We start from the raw sequence: 26,072 nt of genomic DNA on the forward strand, positions 1-26,072 counted from the left end.
AAAATATCAAAAGGTCTAATATTCATGTTATAGGAGTTGTAAAAGAAGAGAAAGAAAAAAACATTTTAAGAAATAATAACTGAAAACTTCCAAAATTTGGTTAAAGACATAAATTTATATGTTTACATAAAATATATTTACAGCAGTTATACTGGCACAGCAAACTGCTAAAAAGTTAAAAGCAAAAACCATATCCAGGCATATCGTAACCACACAGATGAAACCAAACATAAAAGATCTTGAAAACAGAGGAAAATGACATCGTCTACTTTTTGAAGAACAAAGATTTGAATTATGTTGTATTTCTCACCAGAAACCAGGGACAGTGGAACATCACTTCTAAAGTGCTTTAAAAAAATACTTAAAATTATCAACCCAGAACTTTAACCAGCAAATACATCTTTTAGGAATTAAAGTGAAATAAAGACATTTTCAGAAAAAGGAAAACTAAGATAATTCACTGCCAGTAGAACTGCTGTAAAAGAAATGCTAAAGAAAGTTCATAGAGAAGTAAAATGATATCAAAGGGAACACTGGAATGCCAAGAAAGAAGAAAGAGCAACAGAAATGGTAATATTTGGATAAACAGACTATTTTTTCACCTTTTAAGTTAAGATATGTATAACTACTGAAATAAAAAATTTATAACACTGATGGATGTTCAACACATATAGATCTAATACATGTGAGAACAACATCCTAATGGGAGAGAGCAAAAAGTTTGGTATGCAATAATCTCTAGAGGGACGCCTGGGTGACTCAGTCAAGTGTCTGCCTTCCCCTCGGGTCATGATTCTGGGGTCCTGGGATTGAGCCCCACAGCAGGGAGCCTGCTTCTCCCTCTCCCTGCCCATCCCCCCACTCGTGCTCTCTCTCATTCTCTCTCTCTAAATAAAATCTTTAAAAAAAATCTCTAGAGTAATCATTAAAACATATATGCATGGAGAGATATTTTTAAAAGCCAATATATAAATTAAAATGAAATTCTGTAAAAAAAAAAAAATCAAAAGGAGACCAGAAAGGAAAACAGAAGTGAAAAGCAGAGAGACAATTAATGATAAATGGTAGACCTAAATCCAACAATATAAAAAATTATATTAAACTTAAAGGGTCTAATATGGTAATTAAAACACAGATCAGCTAAAAAAAAACTTGATTGTATACTATCTTCAAGAAACTATCTGAAACATAATGGAATATATAGGCTAAAAAGTAAAAAGAAGGGGAAAAAATATACCATGCAAGCACTAAAAATTTTTTTTAAAAAGCCTGGAGTGGCTTTGGTAATTATCAGACAGAGCAGACTTCAGTAAAAGAAAATTTACCTTGTGGTTTATTATTGCATTTCATAGACGAAGTAATAAGAGAATAACTTTCCTAAAGTCACACATCTAGGAACTAACTATTGGAATTTAAGGAGAAACTTTCTAGCAATTAGGACTCTCCAAACTGAAGTAAGCTGTATTAAATTTATGCACATTTTTGATGGCTCTGCTTATAATTTCAGAACCAGAAAAAAAGCATTAAGGTCATCTAATGAAATGTCCCTACTTTTACTAACAAAATGAAATCCTAGTTAAAGGGCACTGAGACTACTTACATAGCTAGAGGCATATAGCTGAAACTAGAATCCAAGTCTCCTTCTGACCATTGCCCTTCTCACTATAACCAATGCTCATATTCTACATGATGTCTAAGGTTTATTTTTAATCCCATGAATATATGTGTTTTCATGAATTGTTTGACACTGTAAGTAAACACAGCTAACTGGGTGAAGTGGCAAAAATGCCTGACAAATCTTAAATTACAAAAAAAATTTTTTTAAGCAGCTAAAGGGAACCGAGGTATATAATATTTAAGTTCTCAATTCTCAAAAACCCTGAATTACATTGAATTACATTAGTTTTTTTCTTAATCACATTTTAGAGATTTTGTAATTAGTGGGATCCTCAGATTTTTTAGCATTAAGTTATGTAGAAGACAGCATATATTGCAAAGACTCCAAATTTGGCAGATGACATTAAGCATCTTTTGTTTTAAAAAAAAGGTCTCCTGAACTGCAGAATAAGCCCGAGAAATGGATATCAAGTAAGTGGAAGCTATCAATGTAGGCTTATCTAAAAAGTAATTAGAGGGAACCAGAGAGTGAAAATAGACTGCTTTAAACTTAAAAGAATAAGCAATTGGGCTGGCATAAACTTGTAAATAACAAAATAGAGACCAGAAAACTAAAAAATATATTTAATATAGCAAACATAATATTTATAAATATTATATACCTACGTACACACACAGTTGACCCTTGAACAACATAGGCTTGAACTATGCAGGTCTACTTTTACACAGATTTTTTTGATTCAGAAAGTACTGTAAATGTTTTCTCATGATTTTTTTATGATTTTCTTAATTTTCTTCTCTCTAGGTTACTTTATTGTAAGAGTACAGTATACAATACATATGACATACAAAATGTGTGTTAATCGACTGCTTATATTATTGGTGAGGCTTCAGGTCAACAGTAGGCTATCAGTAGCTAAGGTTTGGGGGAGTCAAAAGTTATACACAGATTTTCAACTGTGCAGGGGGTCAGTGCCCCTAACCCTCCATGTCTCCCCATTGTTCAGGGTCAACCATACATGTAAAAAAATTTTTTACATATATGTATACACACACACAAATAAAGAAACAGACACACATAAGTGCTGACTGGAAGATAACTAAATTCTAAGGCCAGCTACGCTCTTACTCAAGAGTGAGTTATGTAAACTGAATCAAAGGTCATCCTTCCACAAATGGCTTCACCTTATTCCACTCCTCTAATATGTATAAAGTCACCACTTCTACCCAGATTGGGTTACTGAGAACTAACAATACATTCCTTATTCCTATTTATATATATCATCAAAAGTATCTCCAAACTCTCAAGTCAATGCCCAATTTTCACATTCTAATCTCATAAGGCTCTGTATATCTGCTCTTCTTTCCTCAAGGCACCATATACCCTTAACATATGAAACCTTTCCTTTGTGCCAAAAAAAGTAATTAGATACATATTTGGTATAAAAATATATTTTCTCCTACTCAAAAGTAGAGAAAATAGTATGATATCGCTCCATGTACCCATCCTACAACAAACCTCAGATTCAACAATTTTCAAGATTTTCTACTTTTGCTTCATCTACCCTTTATTTCTTTGCTGGAGTACCTTCAACCAAATCTGAGCCATCATCATTTCATGCCAGATACTTCAGTGCACAGCTCTAACAAATGGACAGTGAAGAGTAATTTTAATTGAATCAATTCATAACCGTAAAATCTATGAAAATTGACCTAATACCATAACCAATAGGCCGTAAAAACTTTTGAAGTGCAGCTGATAGCATCAAGAAAGTGAAAAGACAACCTACAGAATGGGAGAAAATATTTGCAAATCATCTATGTTAAGGGACTGGGAGTCAGACTTCATAAAGAATTTTTACAATTCAACAAAAAAAATTTTTTAAGCAGCTAAAGGGAACCAAGCTATATTAATATTTAAATTCTCAATTCTCTAAAACTCTGAATTACATTGAATGGAATTGAATTAATATACAAATTGAATTGTGGTATATACAAATGACCCAACTAAAAATGAGCAAAAAGGGGCGCGTGGGTGCTCAGTCAGTTAAGTGTCCAACTCTTGGTTTCAGCTCAGGTCATGATCTCAGGGTCATGAGACTGAACCTTGCATTGGGCTCTGCGCTCAGCATGGAATATGCTTGGGATTCTCTCTCTCTCTCTCTCTCTCCCTCTGCTCCTCCACCAGCTTTCATGCTCCCTCTCTCTCTCTCTCAAATAAATAAGTAAATATTTTTTAAAAATGAGCAAATGATTTGAATAAACATTTCTCCAAAGAAAATAGTCAATAAGCACTTGAAAAGGGGCACCTGGGTGGCTCAGTTGTTAAGCATCTGCCTTCGGCTCAGGTCATGATCCCAGGACCCTGGGATCGAGCCCCACATCGGGCTCCCTGCTCGGCGGGAAGCCTGCTTCTCCCCCCCGCCACTCCCCCTGCTTGTGTTCCCGCTCTCGCTGTGTCTCTCTCTGTCAAATAAATAAATAAATAAAATATTTAAAAAAATAAGCACTTGAAAATATGCTCAACATTATAAATCACTAGAGAAATGCAAATCAAGACTAGAATGAGATACTACTTCATTATGCACTTGGATGGCTACAATTTTTATAAAATCAACAGAAAATAACAATTCTTGAGGATATAGAAAAATTGGAACTCTTATACCTTGCTGAAGAGAATGTAAAATGGGAATAGCTGCCTTTAAAAACTGTTTGGCAGGGGTGCCTGGTTGGCGCAGTCAGTTAAGCATCTGACTTTTGGTTTTGGCTCAGGTCATGATCTCAGGGTCATGAAATCGAGCCCTGTGTCAGGCCCCACACTCAGTATGGAGTCAGCTTGAGATTCTCTCTCTCCCTCTCTGTCCCTCGCACTCGTGCTGTCTCTCTCTCAAATAAAGTAAAATAAAATAAATAAAAACTTTAGCAGTTCCTCAAAAAGTTAAACATAAAGTTACCAAATGAACCAGCAATTCTACTTCAAGAGAAATAGCTTCCACATACTTCCACAGAGAATCTATACATGAATACTTATAAGCAGTATTAGTTATTAGTAGCCAGAAAGCAGAAACAATGCAAATGACCATTAATTGATGAATGGACAAAGTGTGGTATATACAAACAATGGAATTTTACTTGGCCATAAAGAATAAAGTAGTGATGCATGCTACAATACTGAGGGACCTTGCCAACATATGCTAAATGAAAGAAGCCAGTGACAAAAGACTGTAACATTGTATGATTTCATTTATGTGAAGTGTCCAGCAAAGGCAAATCCATAGAAACAAAAAGTAGATATGTGGTTGCATAGGGTTGGGGAAAAAATGGAAAGTAACTGCTCTGGGGTGATGAAAATGTTCTTAAGTTGGTTGTGGTGTGGTTACAAATTCTATGAATACACTGACTTGGACACTTTAAATGTATAACATTTTTTATCATTAGGGAACTACAAATCAAATAGGAGTCAACCAACTGTATATCTCAAAGATTTTTTTCTTAAAAAAAAAAAACAACACCGCTGAAATCATTAGAATTTAGTGTTTTCTGAAACTCTAGACATCTTTTTGATTCAGCTAGAGAACATGCAGAGAATACTGGAAGCCTGACTGAAGACAAATGGAAATAATTACAACCCAAGTGTGGAAAGCCTAAAATATATTAAAATCTGAAGGGCTGCCACTTGCGTTATGTGTCAGGTGATGTGTCATCCTAATTTTACCACTGACTGAGCTGTATTAGAGTCACAGGACCAGAAAATGTCAGTGCTCTGATTTCCCCTGAGGTTTTTCCTCTAGCTTCAGCTTGGCTGCGGAAAGTAAGGAGTTGTAGGCAAAAAAGGCAATGGGTGAGAGAGTCCAGTGGTACAAGTGTTTCCTGAATGAACCCTGGTAGAGAGGAAGAGGGAGGCAGAAAACTTTCAAGTTATCACTTTTGTATCCTTGTGAAGAAACTCATTTTTATGGAGAAATGATTCTATGTCATTTTACGATGTTACTAAAATCAAAAAGAAAATACATCCAACTTTGGAAAATCGTACCCCACACCAGTGACTTCTTTCAACCTCGGGACTTGATCCTCCGCCTTCCCTGACGTAGAGTTCTTCGGAAGTACCCGTTTTCTGACTATCTATCAAAAGAGCAATTCGCGCGACACTTGGACAGCGAACACCAGCCAGGAGACTGCGCGCTGGGGAAACGCGAGCCTCAGCCTCTGCGCGTGCGCAGCGCTTCTCTTTCCGCCTCCGCTCGGAAACCTCAGCTCGGAGGTCGGTGGGCAGTGGGAGGAGGCTTCTTTGTGTAGAGTGTGTCGTTTGTTGAGTCGGGTTTCCAGGGTTTCCACGCCACCTGTGAAGGTCAGCCGCGGTGGCCTACGGCTCCGCGTCTCCGCGGTCTGCGGTTGGCCGTCGCCATGACAGCGACCGCTGGGGGCCCTGGTAAGCGCGGATCCCGCCTCTGTGGGTCCCTGAAGGGCTGCACACGATTGGCTCGCAGTCCTGCACTTTCTCTGGCCTGCGGCCTATAGTTGGAGCGCTTTGAGAGACTCCCCTGTCAGCAGCACTCCCGGTTGCTGATGGGGGTCTGCCTTCTCAGAGCGCGCACAATGGACTGGCCTAGAATGCTGGTTCCTCGCGTGGGTGTTAAGAGAAAAGCCAGTGAGGCGGCCAAGAATAGCAAGAATATTGGGCCCTTTTTAACAAGGAATTCTTTTTTTAGGGTAGTTTTGGGTTCATAGGGTAATTGACCTGGAAGACACAAAGATTCTCCATATACCACTTACCTGAACACATGTAGAGCCTCCCCATTATCAACAGTTCCCATTCTTGGGCATCTACATTGACACATCATAATCAAAGTATCCATATTTTACTTTTGGGTTCACTGTTGGTTGTGTATGTTCTTTTGGTTTAGACAAGTGTATAATGCCTTGTATCCCTCATTATGGTATCATACAAAATAGTTCCACTGATCCCCAAATCCTCTGTGTTCCACTTATTCACACCCACCTCCTACAACCACTAATCATTGTTTTGTCTTTTCCAAAATGTCATATAGTTGGAATCATACAGTATGTAGCCTTTTCAAATTGACTTCTTTCACTTAATTGTATGCATTTAAGGTTCTTCCATGACTTGAGAGCTCATTTCTTTTTAGCACTGAGTAATACTCCTGGTCAGTTGTCTGGATGTACCACCGTTTATTTATCTATTTATCTATTCACCCATTGAAAGACATCTTGGTTGCTTCTAATTTTTGGCAGTTATGAATAAAGCCAATGTAAACATCTATGTGCAGGTTTTTGTATGGACTTAAGTTTTCAGCTCCTTCGGGTAAATATCAAGGAGCACAATTGTTGGATTGTATGGTAAGAGTATGTTTAGTTTTGTAAGAAACTGCCTAACTTTTAAAGTGGCTGTACCATTTCGCGTTCCCACCACCAGTAAATGAAAGTTCCTGTTGCTCCACTCTCACCAGCATTCGGTGTTGTCAGTGTTCTTCTGTGTTTCTCTGATGACATATTATGTGGAGCACTTTTTCAAATGCTTGACATTTCTTTATATTTGGTGATAAAGTCATTGGCCCATTTTTGAAATAAATTTGATTATTTTCTTATTGTTTGAGTTTTAAGTGTTAATATTTTGGATAACAGTCCAATATCAGATGTGCCTTTTGCAAATATTTTCTGCCAGTCTGTGGCTTGTCTTTTCATTTTCTTGATAGTGACTTTTGTAGAGCAAAAGTTTTTTCATTTTAATGAGGTCCAGCTTACCTATTATGTCTTTCATGGATGGCGCCTTTGGTGTTGTATCTAAAAAGTCATCACCATACCCAAGGTCATCTAGGTTTTCTCCTATATTATCTTATAGGAGTTTTACAGTTTTATGTTTAATTTTTGTGAAGGATGTAAGGTCTGTTTCTAGATTCATTGTTTTCCATGTGGATGTCCAGTTGTTCCAGCATCATTGTTACAAAGATTATCTTTACTCCATTGTATTGCCTTTGTTCCTTTGTCAAAGATAAGTTGACTTTATATTTACAGGGTGTTTACTTCAGGGCTCTCTGTTCTATTCCATTGATCTATGTGTCTGTTTTTTCACCAATACTGCCCTGACTTAATTACTGTAGCTTTATAGTAAGTCTGGATGTTGGGTACTGTCACCTCTTTGTTATTCTGGTTTTTAGGCCCTCCGTATAAACTTTTGAATCAGTTTGTCAATATCTATAAAATAACTTAGTGGGATTTTGATTGTGATTGCTCAAATCTGTACATCAAGTTGGAAGAACTGACATCTTGACAATATTGAGTCTTTCTTTCCATGAACATGGAATATCTCCATTTAGTTCTTTGATTTCATTTATCAGAGTTTTGTGGTTTTCTTTTTATAGGTCTTGTACATATTTTGTTAGGTTTATACCTAAGTATTTTTGGCTTTTTGGGTGCTAATGTAAATGGTATAGTGTTTTTCATTCCAAATTCCACTTGTTTTTTGCTGGTAAGTAGAAAAACAATTGACTTTAATATATTAACCTTGTATCCTTCAAGCTTGCAACAATCACTTATTAATTCTGGGAGTTTTTGTGTTGATTCTTTCAGATTCTTTGCATATACAATCATGTCATCTGTGAACAAAGACTGTTTTATATCTTCTTCCCCAATCTGTATACTTTTTATTTACTTTTATTGTCTTGGTGCATAACTAGAACTTCTAGTGTGATGTTGAAAAGGAGTGGTGAGGGGGTAGACTGTCGCATCTTGAGGTCCTGGCTGAAAGTGACATTTACCTGATCTGTAATTTCATTCGATCAAATGGGGAGTAGTTTTGGTCAGTCTGATTTCTCTTGGAATTGGGTGAGAGTGAGAAATGAAGACAAAGGGATGTGGTCAAGAATTATTCCAGCTTTTTGTTATACAATTTTCAGAAGCTGGTAATTAGTGTGTCCCTGTCCCTTGACCCCAGAGTTAGAGGTGTTTTAAACCAGGCGTTCTACTCCAGAAGGTTACATTTTCTTTTTTTTTTAAAGATTTATTTATTTATTTAAGAGATATCGAGGGGGCTGGAGAGGGAGAGGGAGAGAATCTTAAGCAGACTCCCTGCTGAGCAAGGAGCTGGGTGTGGGGCTCGATCCCAGGACCCTGAGATCATGACCTGAGCTGAAATCAAGAGGCATATGTTTTACTGAACCACCCAGGGGCCCTAACTGATTGAGCCATCCAGGGGCCCCCAGAGGATTATAGTATCTTTTACATAAACCTAAGTAGTCACATTAGACAGCTTTGGTGACATAATCTTTTTTCAGCCTAAGTTTTTTCCTGATTGTAAACATAATACATACTCATTATAGAGCATTTGTAAAATATATTGAAGTAGGAAAAAAAGTCCACACAATGCCAATAGTAACTTTTTGATATATTTTCTAATGTGACTGGTAAAATAAAATGGAATAACTTATGTCAAGGGGTTTTAAAATGGAGCCAGAAGGCAATTAAGGAGGAGGGCCTTATGCACATTCTCATCAGGTAGAACCCTGAACTTTTGAACTGGGCTAAACTGCAAATATTTCAAGGACTCTGCACGAATACCTGCAACTTACTGCAGTAACAGACTTTTTCTTAGTGATAGCCTTAGCAACCAATTATGTTTAGCTAAGATTAATTTTCTGCCATTAACACCAATTAAAATTTTTTGTAAACAATATATATAAGCATTTTTTTTTTGGCTTTAAAAAACCCCTGGCTTTGAGTTTTTTTAAAAACTCCCCAGATTGCAATTTGCACACCCCAACTAAATGCTTTTCAGTTCTGCCTTTTCCCTTGATTGACACTAACAATCCTGACTTTTAAGAACATAGTATACATGCCACCATATACTATGTATCTCTTTTATGGTTTTCTCCTACTTTTTTAAATATACAAACTAATTTTTTAGAGCATTAGTTTTTAGTTGCTAGAACAGCACAAATTTATTATCTTATAGTTCTGTAGGTCAGAAGTCTGAAATGGTCTCACTGACCTAAAATCAAAGTGGCAGCATGACTGCATTCCTTCTGGATGCTCTAGGAGAGAATCAGTGTTTTTGCCTTTACCATCCTCTGGAGACTGCTTGAGTTCCTTGGCTCATGGTCTCTTCCTCCATTTCAGAGGCAGCAATGGCTGGTTCAGTCTTTTTCACATTGTATCACTCTGACACTGACTCTCCTGCCTCTCTCTTTCACTTAAAAGGATCTTGTGATTCACTGGGCCCACCTGGATAATCACAGCTCATCTCCCCACCTCAGTCAGCTGAGTAGCAACCTTAATTTTGTTCGTCACCTTACTTACCCTTGCTATGTAATATAACATATTTATAGTTTACAGGAATTAGGATGTGGACATCTTTGGGTGGGGTTCATTATTCTTCCTGCCACAGTACTCCTACAAATTGTTCTCCATTGTGCTTTTTTCCCACTTAACGTATCTTTGAGATTGTATCAATACATATGGATTTGCCTCATTCTTTTTAATGGCTGCATAATGTCCCTTTGCATGGATAAACCATAATTTATTTAATGAATCCACTTTTGATGGATATTTAGGATATTTGCTATAACATTGATTGTAATAGCAAGAGTGAAAATAACCACATTCATCAAATGTGTCATTTTCCACCTATAAGCATATCTGTCTATGGGATAAGTTTATGAAAGTGGAATTTCTGGGTCAAAGGGTAAATGTGTTTTTTTAACTTTTTCTTTTTTAAAAATCTTTATATACACAATGCAATCCCTATCAAAATACCATCAACTTTTTTCAAAGGAATGGAAGAAAAAGTCCTAAAATTTGTATGGAACCAGAAAAGACCCCAAGTAGCCGGAGGAATGTTGAAAAAGAAAACCAAACCTGGTGGCATCACAATTCCGGACTTCAAGCTCTATTACAAAGCTGTAATCATCGAGACAGTATGGTACTGGCACAAAAACAGACACATAGATCAGTGGAACAGAATAGAGAGCCCAGAAATGGACCCTCAACTCTATGGTCAACTAATCTTCGACAAAGCGGGAAAGAATGTCCAATGGAAAAAAGACAGTCTCTTCAACAAATGGTGTTGGGAAAATTGGACAGCCACATGCAGAAGAATGAAGCTGGACCATTTCCTTACATCACACACAAAAATAGACTTAAAATGGATGAAGGACCTAAATATGAGACAGGAATCCATCAAAATCCTAGAGGAGAACACAGGCAGCAACCTCTTCAACCTCAGCCGCAGCAACTTCTTCCTAGAAACATCGCCAAAGACAAGGGAAGCAAGGGCAAAAATGAACTATTGGGACTTCATCAAGGTAAAAAGCTTTGCACAGCAAAGGAAACAGTCAACAAAACCAAAAGACAACTGACAGAATGGGAGAAGATATTTGCAAATGACCTATCAGATAAAGGGCTAGTATCCAAAATCTATAAGGAACTTCTCAAACTCAACACCCAAAGAGCAAATAACCCAGTCAAGAAGTGGGCAGAAGACATGAACAGACACTTTTCCAAAGAAGACATCCAAATGGCCAACAGACACATGACAAAGTGCTCAACATCGCTAGGCATCAGGGAAATCCAAATCAAAACCTCAATGAGCTACCACCTCACACCAGTCAGAATGGCTAAAATTAACAAGTCAGGAAACGACAGGTGTTGGCGAGGATGCGGGGAAGGGGGAACCCTCCTACACCATTGGTGGGAATGCAAGCTGGTGCAGCCACTCTAGAAAACAGTATGGAGGTTCCTCAAAAAGTTGAAAATAGAGCTATGCTATGACCCAGCAATTGCACTACTGGTTATTTACCCCAAAGATACAAATGTAGTGATCCAAAGGGATACATGCACCCCAATGTTTATGGCAGCAGTGTCCACAATAGCCAAACTATGGAAAGAGCCAAGATGTCCATCAACAGATGAATGGATAAAGAAGATGTGGCGCATACATATATATGGATATTATGCAGCCATCAAAAAAACCCTGAAATCTTGCCATTCGCAACAATGTGGATGGAAGTAGAGGGTATTATGCTAAGCGAAATAAGTCAATCAGAGAAACACATGTATCATATGATCTCACTGATATGAGGAATTCTTAATCTCAGGAAACAAACTGAGGGTTGCTGGAGTGGTGGGGGGTGGGAGGGATAGGGTGGCTGGGTGATAGACATTGGGGAGGGTATGTGCTATGGTGAGTGCTGTGAATTGTGTAAGACTGATGAATCACAGACCTGTACCTCTGAAACAAATAATATATGTTAAAAAAAAAAAGAGAGAGAAGATAGTAGGAAGGGAAAAATGAAGGGGGGAAATTGGAGAGAGAAACAAACCATGAGAGACTGTGGACTCTGAGAAACAAACTGGGGGTTCTAGAGGGGAGAGGGGTGGGGGGATGGTTTCGCCTGGTGATGGGTATTAAGGGGGGTCACGTATTGAATGGAGCACTGGGTGTTATACGCAAACAAGGAATCGTGGAACACTACATCAAAAACTAATGATGTATGGTGATTAATATAACATAATAAAATAAAATAAAAAAATCTTCATTGAGAGATGATTTCCATACCATACAATTCACTTATTTAAAGCATATATAATATAGTGGTTTTTAGTGTATCCGAGTTGTGTAAACATCACCACAATCAATTTTAAAACATTTCCATCACCCCAAAAAGTTGTAAAAAAATAGAGGAGGGCACATCTTCTATAAACCTAAAACTACTTCCCAAAAAGTCCTAATTAAAAAATTACAACTAATTTTGACTTTCTCTTTGTCCTATTTTCAGTTATAGCCTAGTTAAAATGGCAATAATACACTAGATCATAGGTAATTGGAGCCTTCTTAAATTCTAAATACATACACTGTGTGGGTAAGTGTAAGGTCAGTTTCACCCATTAATAGGGCAAGGAGAACTTTTTACTTCAAATGTTTTTAATTGCTGGAATTATGGTATTTAATTGTTAATTTGTAAGTTGCCCTTATAAAAATTGTGAATGCAGTGTGTCTAGTTGAAAGGTGCCACAGACATACCCAATATGCACAATTAACTTTTAGTTTTTTTCTAATAATATGCATGATTACCATTTCTGTGAGACTTTTGGTATATCTCAAAAACTTTTTTAACAGCCATATCAGTCACATATTTTATCATGAAGATGTACTATGTTTTAATTATTTTCCCATTATAGGACATTTCTGTTTAGCCTATAATTTGCCTTCTAAAAATGCCTAACTCAAATATTTTAAAAATTACTATGTATTTTCATCTGAGTCTGAATAGTCTGTGACTGTTGCATATGCTAAAGAGAGCCATGTGTTTTGGGCTATAGTGGATGCTGCAGCTAACTCTCACCTTTATTCTGTAGCCCGATAGATATACAGAGTGGTTGCTAAGTTCCATGCATATTAGTTAGAAATTCTCTTTATATGTCCCTCCATTCTCTAATCAAAATCTACTTTTTCTCAATGTCTTACTGGCAGTTTCTGCTGGCCATTTGTAGGTTTTTAACAGTTATTAGGCAGAGTTAATAAATAATTGATAGAAGACATAATCTCATGCATAAGGAATTTGCAGCCAATTGGCAGGCACTAAAATGTTTGAATAAATAAGAATTAGGTAGATAACTATTTTTCTCATTGTTATATTGGGATATGACATAGTGTGGAGTAGACTTGGATTCAAGTATTTTAGTCTTGATTAACTCACATATTTTAAGGCTTAATTAAGAGAAAATCTGGTGAGCCAAAAAGTAGTTGATAGATATGGGAATTATCTGTATTTGTACATGCTAGATAAATCTATAATTACTAATTCAGGAGTTTGGTCACTCATATAAATGTTGTTGAGATTCATAATCCGAAGGTGAATATGCTTACAAGATTCTAAATTAACATAAATATGGAATGGGGTCTCAGGTGGATAAAACAATTAAGTTGCACAAAATTTAAGAAGTTTTAATATAGCTTTTAATATGACTTCACATACATTTTACTTAGTTATAGTCCAGGATTAGAGACAATATCATGTAAAAATTCTTGCTTTAAAGTATCTGCTTCTTCCCATTTCTTTTTCTTCCTCCATACTTCCTCATGCTTCTGAGTTTCAGATAGACTATCCTATATGCTTACTAATTATTACTTATATCATATATAGCATGCTTGTGTATATAATATATAACTGCACATCATAATACTTGTTCTCAATTTTTAAGACCTTATATAATTCCCAGTTAAATTACTTTATGTTCTTCCCCAAAGTATGTTCTGCCCATTCTTATTAAAAAATGTTTACACTATAAAAAACAATCCATTCGTTTTGATATAAATGTTGTTTTAGGATCTTGGAGTGAAAATATACTAGAATATTTTCTGAGAAATAACCTGATCACAACAGAAGATGGCGCTGAGATCGTCTGGTATCATGCAGCTAACCACAAGGCACAACTGAATGAGGCACTGAAAAGTAAGTCAATACAGTTTCTTGTATTTACACAGGATAAATTAATTCAGCTCTTTTTTTGATATCTGGACATATTTGTAGGTATCAAAGACTTAGATGATCAAAGTGTAAATTCTAGGCTGACATAAACATTTTTATAAAAGATCTCATTTTGTTTACAAAATGAACAAATTTCCATAATGGAAGAATTTTCTTATTTTCCAGAAGTGATTTACCTTTTCTGTGTCTATTTGAAACTCTCAATGTATTATTATACTTGCTTATATACTGTAGTGACTTGAGTAAGTTTTTAAGATCAGTGTTGTATGTCTTACATATTTTTGTGTCTTTCATAGTGAACTAAGGAGAAGTTCAATAAATATTTGTTGATAGATGGATGAAGCCATTGTATACTAATTTATAATTAATTGCCTTGGGCAGTATTTATGCTTAGGCTAGAAACCAAGACTTTGGTTTACTAACTTAATGTATAATTTTATATATATATATATATATATATATATACACACATATATATATATAAAATACACACACACACACACACACACACACACATATATATATATATCCCTTCATTATAGATGAACACATTAGCAGTTTTTTTAGCCTCTTCCTATGAAGTACCCATGTTGGCTACAGCAGCATAGGAGACTAAAAGCATATTACTAGAGTGGTCTGGGGCATAGCTCAAAATGACCTGGTACAATGAGGAAAACTTCTCAGTCCCAAGTTTTATTGTAAAAAATCTATGTATCTTTTGCATCCTACTCAATTATGTATCTGGATAATGTATCTGAATATATATTTCTTTTATTGTAAAGATATCTTTCATTTTATTTATTTCTTTTAAAGATTTTATTTATTTGTTTGACAGAGAGAGAGAGCACGCACAAGAAGGTGGAATGGCAGGCAGAGGCAGAAAGAGAAGCAGGCTCCCTGCAGAGCAGGGGGCCATGTGGGGCTCAATCCCAGGACGCTGAGATCATGACCTGAGCAGAAGGCATACGCTTAACCGACTGAGCCACCCAGGCGCCCAAGATATATATATATTTTTAAATACACTTTGATATATTTATTCTACTTTTAGAAAATTATTCCAAGTATATAATTAATTTATTATTTAGGATTCTTTCAATTGTGATAACAATAATTATCTCAACTTTGCTTAAGAGGAAAAGGACAAAACATTATGTTGGAAACAACTGACAAAGATTCTCTTTTTGACCAAACTCTAGCCAGGCTTCCTTGAGCACTCTTCTCATCTAGACTTAACCTTGGTCTATAAACACTTGAACAAACTCTAACATAGTTTCTAATAGATCAAGTTCTCATAACTAGGATGACCTCTAGCTACCGTTAAAATGCCTGCCTGAGAAAATTCAACCATGCCAAAGGAATTTACTATTCCTTCTAGTCAGCATCTGAAGATAAGGCCCCTATTTCTCATTCTCTGTGGGATAGTAGGAGCCTAACTTGAACAGGCACCAGTTAGCAAACCCAGAGTTTTCCATGGATCAACCTCCCTTGATTTTTGTAATTTTTCACTTCCCTGACTCTACTGAGACCCTGCCCACCCTCCTCCTTATTCATTCATTCCCCCTTTGAAAGGTCCAGGCACCTTCGTACAAATAGAAATTGAGTTCAGCACATGGTGGGTTCCTTTCCCTATTGCAGGAGTTAATACTGATTAAAATCTATCCTTACTGCCGGACTGAGGCTGCCCGGGTGAGGCTCCCCAGGTTGCTCTGTCCACCGATTCATAAATTATAGCTTGGACATTAAAAGAGCTAACTCCAGAATCAGACAGACGGATTTTCTGCCGTTTCTTGGCAAAAATGGCAACTAATGGTGCTCTTCTGAAGAGACTGGAACAGAAGGGTGCAGAAGCAGATCAAATTATTGACTATTTAAAGCAGCAAGTTGCTCTTCTTAAGGAGAAAGCAATTTTGCAGGCAACTTTGAGAGAAGAGAAGAAACTTCGAGTTGAAAATGCTAAATTAAAGAAAGAAATTGAAGAATTGAAACAAGAGCTAATTCAGGCAGAAATTCAAAATGGAGTGAAACAAATACCATTTCCATCTGGTACTCTGCTGCAAGCTAATTCCACAGTTTCTGAAAATGTGATACAGTCTAGACCAATAACAACTATAACTTCTGGTGCCAAAGAACAGATAGGAGGAGGAGCGGAAGAAAAGAAGATGAAAGAGAAAATTGAAGTGAAAGGAGAGAAAAAGGAGAAAAAACAGCATTCAGTAGCAGGAAGCGCTGACTCTAAGCCAGTAGATGTTTCTCGTCTGGATCTTGGAGTTGGTTGTATCATCACGGCCAGAAAACACCCTGATGCAGATTCTTTATATGTGGAAGAAGTAGATGTTGGAGAAACAGCCCCAAGAACAGTTGTCAGTGGCCTGGTGAATCATGTTCCTCTTGAACAGATGCAAAATCGGATGGTGATTTTACTTTGTAACCTGAAACCTGCAAAGATGAGGGGAGTAGTATCTCAAGCAATGGTAACGTGTGCTAGTTCACCTGAGAAGGTTGAAATCTTGGCACCTCCTAATGGGTCTGTTCCTGGAGACAGAATTGTTTTTGATGCTTTTCCTGGAGAACCTGACAAGGAGCTGAATCCTAAGAAGATTTGGGAGCAGATCCAGCCTGATCTCTTTACTAATGATGAGTGTGTAGCTACATACAAAGGAGCTCCCTTTGAGGTGAAAGGGAAGGGAGTGTGTAGGGCTCAAACTATGACCAACAGTGGAATAAAATAAAATACTTCATTTACTGAACTACATTTGAGAAAACTTTAATAACAATAAAAAGAAATATATTTGTCACTTGTACCTAAAAAAAAAAAAATCCTTACCACTTTAGTGCCGGGTGCGCCCAAGATATTTTTTAATTGTTATTCTTTCTCCTCAAAAGGAGGAACTTTGGTTTAGTATTGAATCCTTGATACCTAAAACAGTGCCTAACACATAATAACCACACAGTGATTGTATAATAAATGAATTTTAGCAAAAGCAACACTCAGGAAAAAGTTGGTTAGTGGGTGACAGGAGCTGGCCAGAGTAGAGAATAGGGAGTAAATGCTAATGGGTACAGGGTTTCTTTTTGGGATAATGAAGTTTTTCTGGAATTAGGTACTGGTGGTTGTTGCACAGCCTTCTGAATATTCTAAAAAGCCACTAAGTTGGAGCACCTGGGTGGCTCAGTCAGTTAAGTGTCTACCTTTGGCTCAGGTCATGATCCCAGGGTCCTGGATGGAGCCCCACACTGAGCTCCCTGCTCAGTGGGGAGCCTGCTTCTCCCTCTCCCACTCCCCCTTCTTGTGTATGGGCTTCTTGCTCAGTGGGGAGCCTGCTTCTCCTTCTCCCTCTGCCTGCTACTCCCCCTGCTTGTGCTCTCTCTGTCAAATAAATAAATTTTTAAAAATCTAAAAAAATAAAATAAAAAGAACCATGAATGGTATACTTTAAAAGTGTGAATTTTATGGTCTGTGAATTATATGTTCATTTTTTAAAAGATTTTATTCATTTATTTGAGAGACAGAGAGAGTGAGCAAGAGAGAGAACATGAGCAGGGGGCAGGGGCAGTGGGAGAAGCAGACTCCCCGCTGAGCAGGGAGCCCACAGGACTCTATCCCAGGACCCCGGGATCATGACCCCGGCTGAGGCAGACGCCCAACCAACTGAGCCACCCAGGCACCGCATGTTAATTTTTAAAAATGGAAAAAAGGAAGAAATAAAAGTACTACTTACAGACAGTATGGTTGTGTATATAGAAAATCAAAAAGTTGCTACAGATAAATGATTGCAATTCATGGGTAAATTTAGAAAATCTCAGGATCCAAAGTCAAACAAATTTTATTTCTATGTAACAACAACTAAAAATTTGGAAAAAATCGTGAAAAATTTACAATTCATAATAGTATATGCTGAAATCTTATGCTAGAAATAATCTAATTAAATGTGGATACTTCACTTTTAACCTTTTCTTTTTTAAAAATTTTTATTTTTTTTAATTTTAATTTTTTATTTTTTAACTTAAATTCAGTTAATTAACATAATGTATTATTTGTTTCAAGGGTACAGGTCTGTGATTCATCAGTCTTATATAATACCAAGTGCTTATTACAACATATACCCTCCCTAATGTCCATCCCCTGGTTACCCCATCCCCCCACCCCCTTCCCCTCCAGAAACTCTCAGTTTGTTTCCTAAGATTAAGAATCTTTTATGGTTTATCTCCCTCTCGGGTTTCATTTTGTTTGAGTTTTTTCCCTCTCTTCCGCTATGATCCTCTACCTTGTTTCTTAAATTCCACATATGAGTGAGATCATATGATAATTGTCTTTCTCTGACTGACTTATTTCACTTAGCATAATTCCCTCTAGTTCCATCCATTCACCTTGTTTTTAAAATTGCTAATGGAAAGTCATTTCCAATTACTGACAATCTGATGTTGATCTGGGAAGTTTTCGTAGGTTATTTAGTCTTCAGATAATGTCCTTTTAACATTCTGTTAGGCAAAACCAGAGCCCCAGATTTTATAGTTTGGGAATGCTCTTCACAAATCCCTTTTTTCAGCCATGGTTAGTTTTGCGATTTCCTTTTAGTCTAAAGGGAAAAGAGAGGATCCTAGAGACATGAAGGCTATATTTCAGTGGTTTATCTCATTTCTCCCAGAATATTTAAACTTAGTATAACTATTAGTAATAGAGCTGTTGCAGTTTGGCTAACATGTAAAACTGGATTTTCAACAATGTCTATGATTTAAAAAAACAGAGTACAGGAGGAACAATGTAAAAGTACCACTTGGTATTGCATTGTCAACCCATCCAGATCTCAGAATAGTCAAAGTTGTTACAGAAGTTATTACGTTAAATGTAATTTTATGTTACAGTATTTCACCATTTAGATTTTATTTATTTATTTATTTATTAGCATTTAGATTTTAAACATTCATATTAAAAAGTATGCTGGTAAGAAAAATAGAAAACATTAAGTCTTTTTGAGAATAAAAAATGTATTTAAAAAAGCTTTTGTAACATCTTCAGGAAAAGTGTGACTATAAGCAATAAATATCTACGGTTTCTAATTTGAGGAGTGAGAAGATAAAAGTACTATTTTTATTCTCAGAAACTTCAACAAATACTTATTAATCTTTCCTTTGTATATTCACTTTGCTGTGTACTGGGAAGAAATTAAATATTATTTTATTTTTTTTTATTTTATTTTATTTATTATGTTATGTTAGTCACCATACAATACATCATTAGTTTTTGATGTAGTGATCCACGATTCATTGTTTTCGTATAACACCCAGTTGCTCCATGCGATACATGCCCTCCTTAATACCTGTCACTGGGCTAACCCATCCCCCCATGCCCCTCCCTCTAAAACCCTCAGTTTGTTTCTCAGAGTCCATAGTCTCTCACGGTTTGTCTCTCCCTCCGATTCCCCCCCCTTAGTTTTTCTCTTCCTTCTCCTGATGTCCTCCATGCTATTCCTTATGTTCCACAAATAAATGAAATCATATGATCATTGACTTTCTCTGCTTGACTTATTTCACTTAGCATCATCTCCTCCAGTCCCATCCATGTTGATGTAAAACTTGGGTATTCATCCTTTCTGATGGCTGAGTAATACTCCATCATATATATGGACCACATCTTCTTTATCCATTCATCTGTTGAAGGACATCTCGGCTCTTTCCATAGTTTGGCTATTGCGGACATTGCTGCTGTGAACATTGGGGTGCATATGGCTCTTCTTTTCACTACATCTGTGTCTTTGGGGTAAATACCCAGTAGTACAATTGCTGGGTCATAGGATAGTTCTATTTTTAATTTTTTGAGGCACCTCCACAGTGTTTTCCAAATTGGCTGTACCAACTTGCAATCCTGCCAACAGTGTAAGAGGGTTGCCCTTTCTCCACAACCTCTCCAACATTTGTCGTTTCTTGCCTTGTAAATTTTTGCCATTCTAAGTATCTCAATGTGGTTTTGATTTGAATTTCCCTGATGGCTAATGATGTTGAACATTTTTTCATGTGTCTGTTAGCCATTTATATGTTTCTTTGGAGAAGTGTTTGTTTTGACTTGATTATTTGTTTTTTGGGTGTTGAGTTTGAGAAGTTCTTTATAGATCTTGGATACCAGCCCTTTATCTGTAGCGTCATTTGCAAATATCTTCTCCCATTCTGTGGGTCGCCTTTTTGTTTTGTTGACTGTTTCCTTTGCTGTGCAGAAGCTTTTTATCTTGATGAAGTCCCAAAAGTTCGTTTTTGCTTTTGTTTCACTAGCCTTTGGAGATGAATCTTGAAAGAAGTTGCTGTGGCCAATGCCAAAGGGGTTACTGCCTATGTTCTCCTCTAGGATTTTGATGGATTCCTGTCTTGCATTGAGGTCTTTCATCCATTTTGAGTTTCTCTTTGTGTATGGCATTAGAGAATTGTTGAGTTTCATTCTTCTGTATATAGCTGTCCAGTTTTCCCAGCACCATTTATTGAAGAGACTGTCTTTGTTCCACTGCCTATTTTTTCCTCCTTTGTCGAAGATTATTTGACCATAGAATTGAGGGTCCATATCTGGGCTCTCTACTCTGTTCCACTGGTCTATATGTCTGTTTTTGTGTCAGTACCGTGCTGTCTTTGGTGATCACTGCTTTGTAATATAGCTTGAAATCAGGCAACGTGAATGCCCCCAGCTTTGTTTTTCTTTTTCAACATTTCCTTGGCGATTCGGGGTCTTTTCTGATTCCATACAAATTTTAGGATTGTTTGTTCCAGCACTTTGAAAAATGTCATTGGAATTTTGATTCGGATGGCGTTGAAGGTATAGATTGCTCTGGGTAGCATAGACATTTTAACAATGTTTATTCTTCCGATCCATGAGCATGGAATGTTTTCCCATCTTTTTGTGTCTTCTTCAATTTCTTTCATGAGTGTTCTGTAGTTCCTAGAGTATAGATCCTTTACCTCTTTGGTTAGGTTTATTCCAAGTTATCTTATGGTTTTCGGTGCTACTGTAAATGGAATCGTTTCTCTAATTTCTCTTTCTACAGGTGCATTGTTAGTGTATAAGAAAGCAACTGATTTCTGTGCATTGATTTTGTATCCTGCCACATTACTGAATTGCTGTATGAGTTCTAGTCATTTGGGGGTGGAGTCTTTTGGATATTCCACATAAAGTATCATGTCATCTGCGAAGAGAGAGAGTTTGACTTCTTCTTTGCCAATTTGAATACCTTTTATTTCTTTTTGTTGTCTGATTGCTGTTGCTAGGACTTCTAGTACTATGTTGAACAACAGTGGCAAGAGTGGGCATCCTTGTCGTGTTCCTGATCTTAAAGGAAAGGCTCTCAGCTTTTCCCCATTGAGGATGATATTCGCTGTGGGTTTTTCATAGATGGATTTTATGAACTTGAGGAATGTTCCCTCTATCCCTATACTCTGAAGAGTTTTAATCAGGAAAGGATGCTGTATTTTGTCAAATGCTTTTTCTGCATCAATTGAGATGACCATATGGTTCTTCTCTCTCCTCTTATTAATGTGTTCTGTCACACTGATTTATTTGCGAATGTTGAACCACGCTTGCATCCCTGGGATAAATCCCACTTGGTTGTGGTGGATGATCCTTTAAATGTATTGTTGGGTCCTATTAGCTAGGATTTTGTTGAGAATTTTGGAATCCATATTCTTCAGGGCTATCAGTCTGAAATTCTCCTTTTTGATGGAGTCTTTGTGTGGTTTGGGAATTAAGGTAATGTTGGCCTCATAGAATGAGTCTGGAAGCTTTCCTTCTGTTTCTATTTTTTGAAACAGCTTCAGGGGGTAGGTATTATTTCTTCTTTGAATATTTGGTAGAATTCCCCAGGGAATCCATCAGGCCCTGGACTCTTGTTTTTTGGGCGATTTTTGATCACTGCTTCAATCTCGTTACTGGTTATTGGCTTATTCAGGCTATCAGTTTCTTCCTGTTTCAGTCTTGGGACTTTATAGGTTTCCAGGAAGGCATCCATTTCTTCCAGAATCCTCAATTTATTGGCATATAGTTGTTGATAATAATTTCTAATAGTTGTTTCTATTTCCTTGGTGTTAGTCGTGATCTCTCCCCCTTCATAATTTTATTAATTTGGGTCCTTTCTCTTTTCTTTTGGATAAGTCTGGCCAATAGTTTATCAATCTTATTAATTCTTTCAAAGAACCAGCTTCTAGTTTCGTTGATCTGATTACTGTGTTTCTGATTTCTAATTCATTGATCTCTGTTCTGATCTTAATTTTTTCTCTTCTAAAGTGTGGCTTAGGCATTGTTTGTTGCTTTTTCTCTAGTTCTTTAAGGTGTAGAGTTAGTTGGTTAATTTGGGATTTTTCTATTTTTTTGAGTGAGGCTTGGATGGCTATGTATTTTCCCCTTAGGACCACCTTTGCAGTATCCCATAGGTTTTGGACTGATGTGTTTTTGTTCTCATTGATTTCCATGAATTGTTTAAGTTCTTCTTTGATTTCCTGGTTGACCCAAACATTCTTGAGCAGAGTGGTCTTTAGGTTCCAAATGTTTTAATTTCTTCCAAATTTTTTCTTGTGATTGAGTTCCAGTTTTAAAAGATTATGGTCTGAGAATATGCAGGGAATAATCTCAATCTTTTGGTATCGGTTGAGACCTGATTTGTGACCCAGTATGTGATCTATTCTGGAGCAAGTTCCATGTGCACTCGAGAAGAATGAGTATTCTCTTGTTTTAGGGTGGAATGTTTGTATATATCTATGAGATCCATCTGGTCCAGGGTGTCATTCAAAGCTCATGTTTCTTGTTGATTTTCTGCTTAGATGATCTGTCTATTGCTGAGGGTGGAGTATTGAGGTCTCCTACAATTAACATATTGTTATCAATATGACTCTTTATTTCGGTTGACAGTTGGCTTATGTAGATGGCTGCTCCCGTGTTGGTGGCATAGATATTTATAATTGTTAGATCTTGTTGGGTAGACCTTTAAGAATGATATAGTGTCTTTCTGTGTCTTTAACTAGAGTCTTTAGCTTAAAATGTAATTTGTCTGATATAAGAATTTCTAGCCCAGCATTCTTTTGAGGTCCGTTGGCCTGGAAGATGGAACTCCATCCCTTCATTTTCAGTCTAGATGTATCCTTAGGTTCAAAATGAGTCTCTTGTAGACAGCATATGGATGGGTCCTGTCTTTTTATCCATTTGGCAACTCTGTGCCATTTTATGGGAGCATTTAGGCTGTTCACGTTGAGAGTGATTATTAAAAGATATGAATTTATTGTCATCATGTTGCCTGTGAAGACCCTGTTTTTATAGATTGTCTCTGTAAATTTCTGTATATCACTCTTGGGGTCTTTCTCCTTTTATAGAACCCCCCTTAATATTTCTTGCAGGGCCAGCTTAGTGGTCACATATTCTTTCAATTTCTGCCGGTCTTGGAAGCTCTGCATCTCTCCATCCGTTCTAAATGACAGCCTTGCTGGATAAAGTATTCTTGGCTGCATGTTCTTCTCATTTAGTACCCTGAATATGTCTTGCCAGTCCTTTCTGGCTTGCCAGGTCTCTGTGAATAGGTCTGACGTTATTCTGATGTTCCTCCCTCTATATGTAAGGAATCTCTTCCCCCTAACTGCCCTTAAGATGGTTTCCTTGGTCTAAGATTTGAGAGTTTTACTATTATGTACCGGGGCATTGGCCTGTTTTCCCCTTGATCCTAGAGGTCCTCTCGGCCTCTAGGACATGAATGTTTGTTTAATTCCCCATATTAGGGAAGTTCTCATCTACTATTTGCTCAAATATATATTCTACTCCTCTCTCTCCTCCCCCTCAGGGATTCCAATAATTCTGACATTGGAATGTTTCATGGTGGGTCACTTATTTCTCTGATTCTATTTTCATGGATTTTGAGTTGTTTTTCGCTGGTTTCCTCTTTTTCCTTCTTGTCTATTAATTGGTCTTCTAGATCACTAATTCATTCTTCTGCCTTGCTTACCCTAGCTGTTAGATTATCTAGATTAGATTGGATCTCATTGATAGCATTTTTAAGTTCTGCCAATTCAGCTTTCATTTCTGCCCTTAGAGACTCTATGTTGCCATTAATCAATTTCTGCATTCTAGCTATTATCTTCACAATTGCTACCCTGAATTCCATCTCTGACATCTTGGTTATATCTGTATCCATTTGTAAATCTTTGGCAGAAATAGTCACAGTCTCTGAGTCTTTCCTATTTTGGGGGTTCCTCCTCCTGGTCATTTTGTTGAGGGGTGGTTGACGGAATGTACAGAGTTCAAATTATTGACCACAACCCAAGAAAGATGCACCTGTTTTATAGGGACCTTAGGGTTGCTGGCCTCCTGTTCTCCCAGCCTGTCTTCTGGGGGAGGGGCTTGCCGTGCTGTTAGGCAACCCTGTTTGGGCAGAGTTACCCTGCCCCCTGTGGTGGGGGATGGGCTCAGTGAAAACTGGTTTTTTGGGGCTTTTGTTCTCTGGTGGCTTTCCCTGGAGGCTTTCTGCGTCTCTTCCGAGAGTCAGGGCAAAAGAGATCGTTTCCAACCCTCTGCCTCAGAGCAGAGAGATCGCAATCTGTTCTTCAGTGAGCTCTCCAGGCCACACTATCTCCGTTCCTGTCTGTGCTGCTATAAACTGCAGCGTCCTGGGTTGTGCGCCCCTCAGCAGCTCTCCCAGTTCTCGCCTCCAGGTCGGGACGCCTCTCTCCCCTTTGTGCTTCTAAAACCACCAGCTACCTCCAGTTCATACGTGCGGCCTGCTGCTCTTAGTTTCAGTCTGGGGGGCTGCCCTAAAGTCTTTTCCCCTTTGCTACCAGTCTGCAAGTCTGTGCCCAGTCCCCAGCGCAGGAGGCTATCACTCACTGGCAGTGCAGGATTCTGAAGGCTCAGCTCCCTCCCCCTTCTGTTTATCCTCTGATATCTACCCGCGGAATCCTGGCTCCCACTTCATACCTCAAAACCAACTGCCTGCGATATTTTGTTTGTAGAGATCCAGATCTGTCTTCTTACATCTCAGGCTGATTTCATGGGTGTTCAGAGTGGTCTTGTAGATATCCAGCTCAATTCCGGGACCGTTTGGAATAGGGTCCCCTATTCCTCTGCCCAGAAATTAAATATTTTAACAACAGCTTAAGAGCTGTATGATCTACAGAAAGGCATTTAACTCTTCACCTGTTTGCTCATCTGTGAAACAAACAATCATATGAAGGCCTAGTATGGTACCTGGTATTTAGTAGTTATTCAGTAAGTGTCAGTTTTTATCTTCCTCAAAAGGCTACTGGACATGACATCTTCTTCAGTCCCTATTTTATTAGCATTAACTTAAGTTCTTTTATTTGGACAGGCACTGCTCACATGATAGAGGCCGATGTCCTTCTTCCAAGTGATGGATCAGAATATAGCCAACCGATCATGGCCCACCCTCCTGAAACAAATAGTGATAATACTTTACAGGAATGGCTGACTGCAGTTATAAAAAGCAATAAAGGCATCAAGCTGGATTTCAAGAGGTATTTGTATAAACATTTTCAGTCTTTTAGCTGTTAGAGAGTAACAATGAAATTAAAAGATTAATAGCTTCATATATCTGTGCTTGACTAACTAACTTTATACTTTAAACTGAAAATGGAATTGCAAACTAATATGTTTCAAGAAGGGACCTAAGACCTATTGAGTTGGTCACTTAAATTGTTTCTTAGGAACCCTTTGAAGCTAAAATTAAGTTCATTTTTGCAAAGGAATTTATCATAAGTGACCATTGTGATAATAGAATGGTAAATTTAAAATGCTACTTTCATTAAAGTAGTCTGAGGGGAGGGGTGCCTGGGTCACTCAGTGGTTAAGCGTCTGCCTTCAGCTCAGGTCATGATCCCAGGGTCCTGGGATTGAGGCCCACCTCGGGCTCCCTGCTCCACGGGAGGCCTGCTTCTTCCTCTCCCCACTCCCCCTGCTTGTGTTCCCGCTCTCGCTATGTCTCT

The 26,072-nt window shown here is 37.6% G+C and overlaps 1 protein-coding gene and 1 pseudogene across 3 annotated transcripts in view; both read left to right on the plus strand.

Annotated features, from left to right (window-relative positions):
- Positions 1–26,072, plus strand: part of FAM151B (family with sequence similarity 151 member B) — a 57,051-nt gene that overhangs the window by 4,604 nt on the left and 26,375 nt on the right. Inside the window, exons 1-3 of one of the 3 annotated variants that reach the window (XM_028114547.2) lie at positions 5,823–6,046; positions 13,959–14,084; positions 25,439–25,604. In XM_028114547.2, coding sequence (XP_027970348.1) covers positions 6,022–6,046; positions 13,959–14,084; positions 25,439–25,604 — 317 coding nt within the window. In that variant the 5' untranslated portion in view covers positions 5,823–6,021. Of the gene's footprint in view, positions 1–5,822; positions 6,047–13,958; positions 14,085–25,438; positions 25,605–26,072 lie in introns of those variants that run through there. The other 2 variants (XM_028114550.2, XM_028114548.2) reach the window with 2 other exon arrangements.
- Positions 15,822–16,916, plus strand: LOC114217631 (aminoacyl tRNA synthase complex-interacting multifunctional protein 1 pseudogene; annotated as a pseudogene).

The sequence above is a fragment of the Eumetopias jubatus genome, unplaced genomic scaffold (genome assembly GCF_037043125.1).
Source record: "Eumetopias jubatus isolate StellerSeaLion01/CBP00866 unplaced genomic scaffold, mEumJub1_p1.0 scaffold_5, whole genome shotgun sequence".
Taxonomy (NCBI): Eukaryota; Metazoa; Chordata; class Mammalia; order Carnivora; family Otariidae; genus Eumetopias; species Eumetopias jubatus.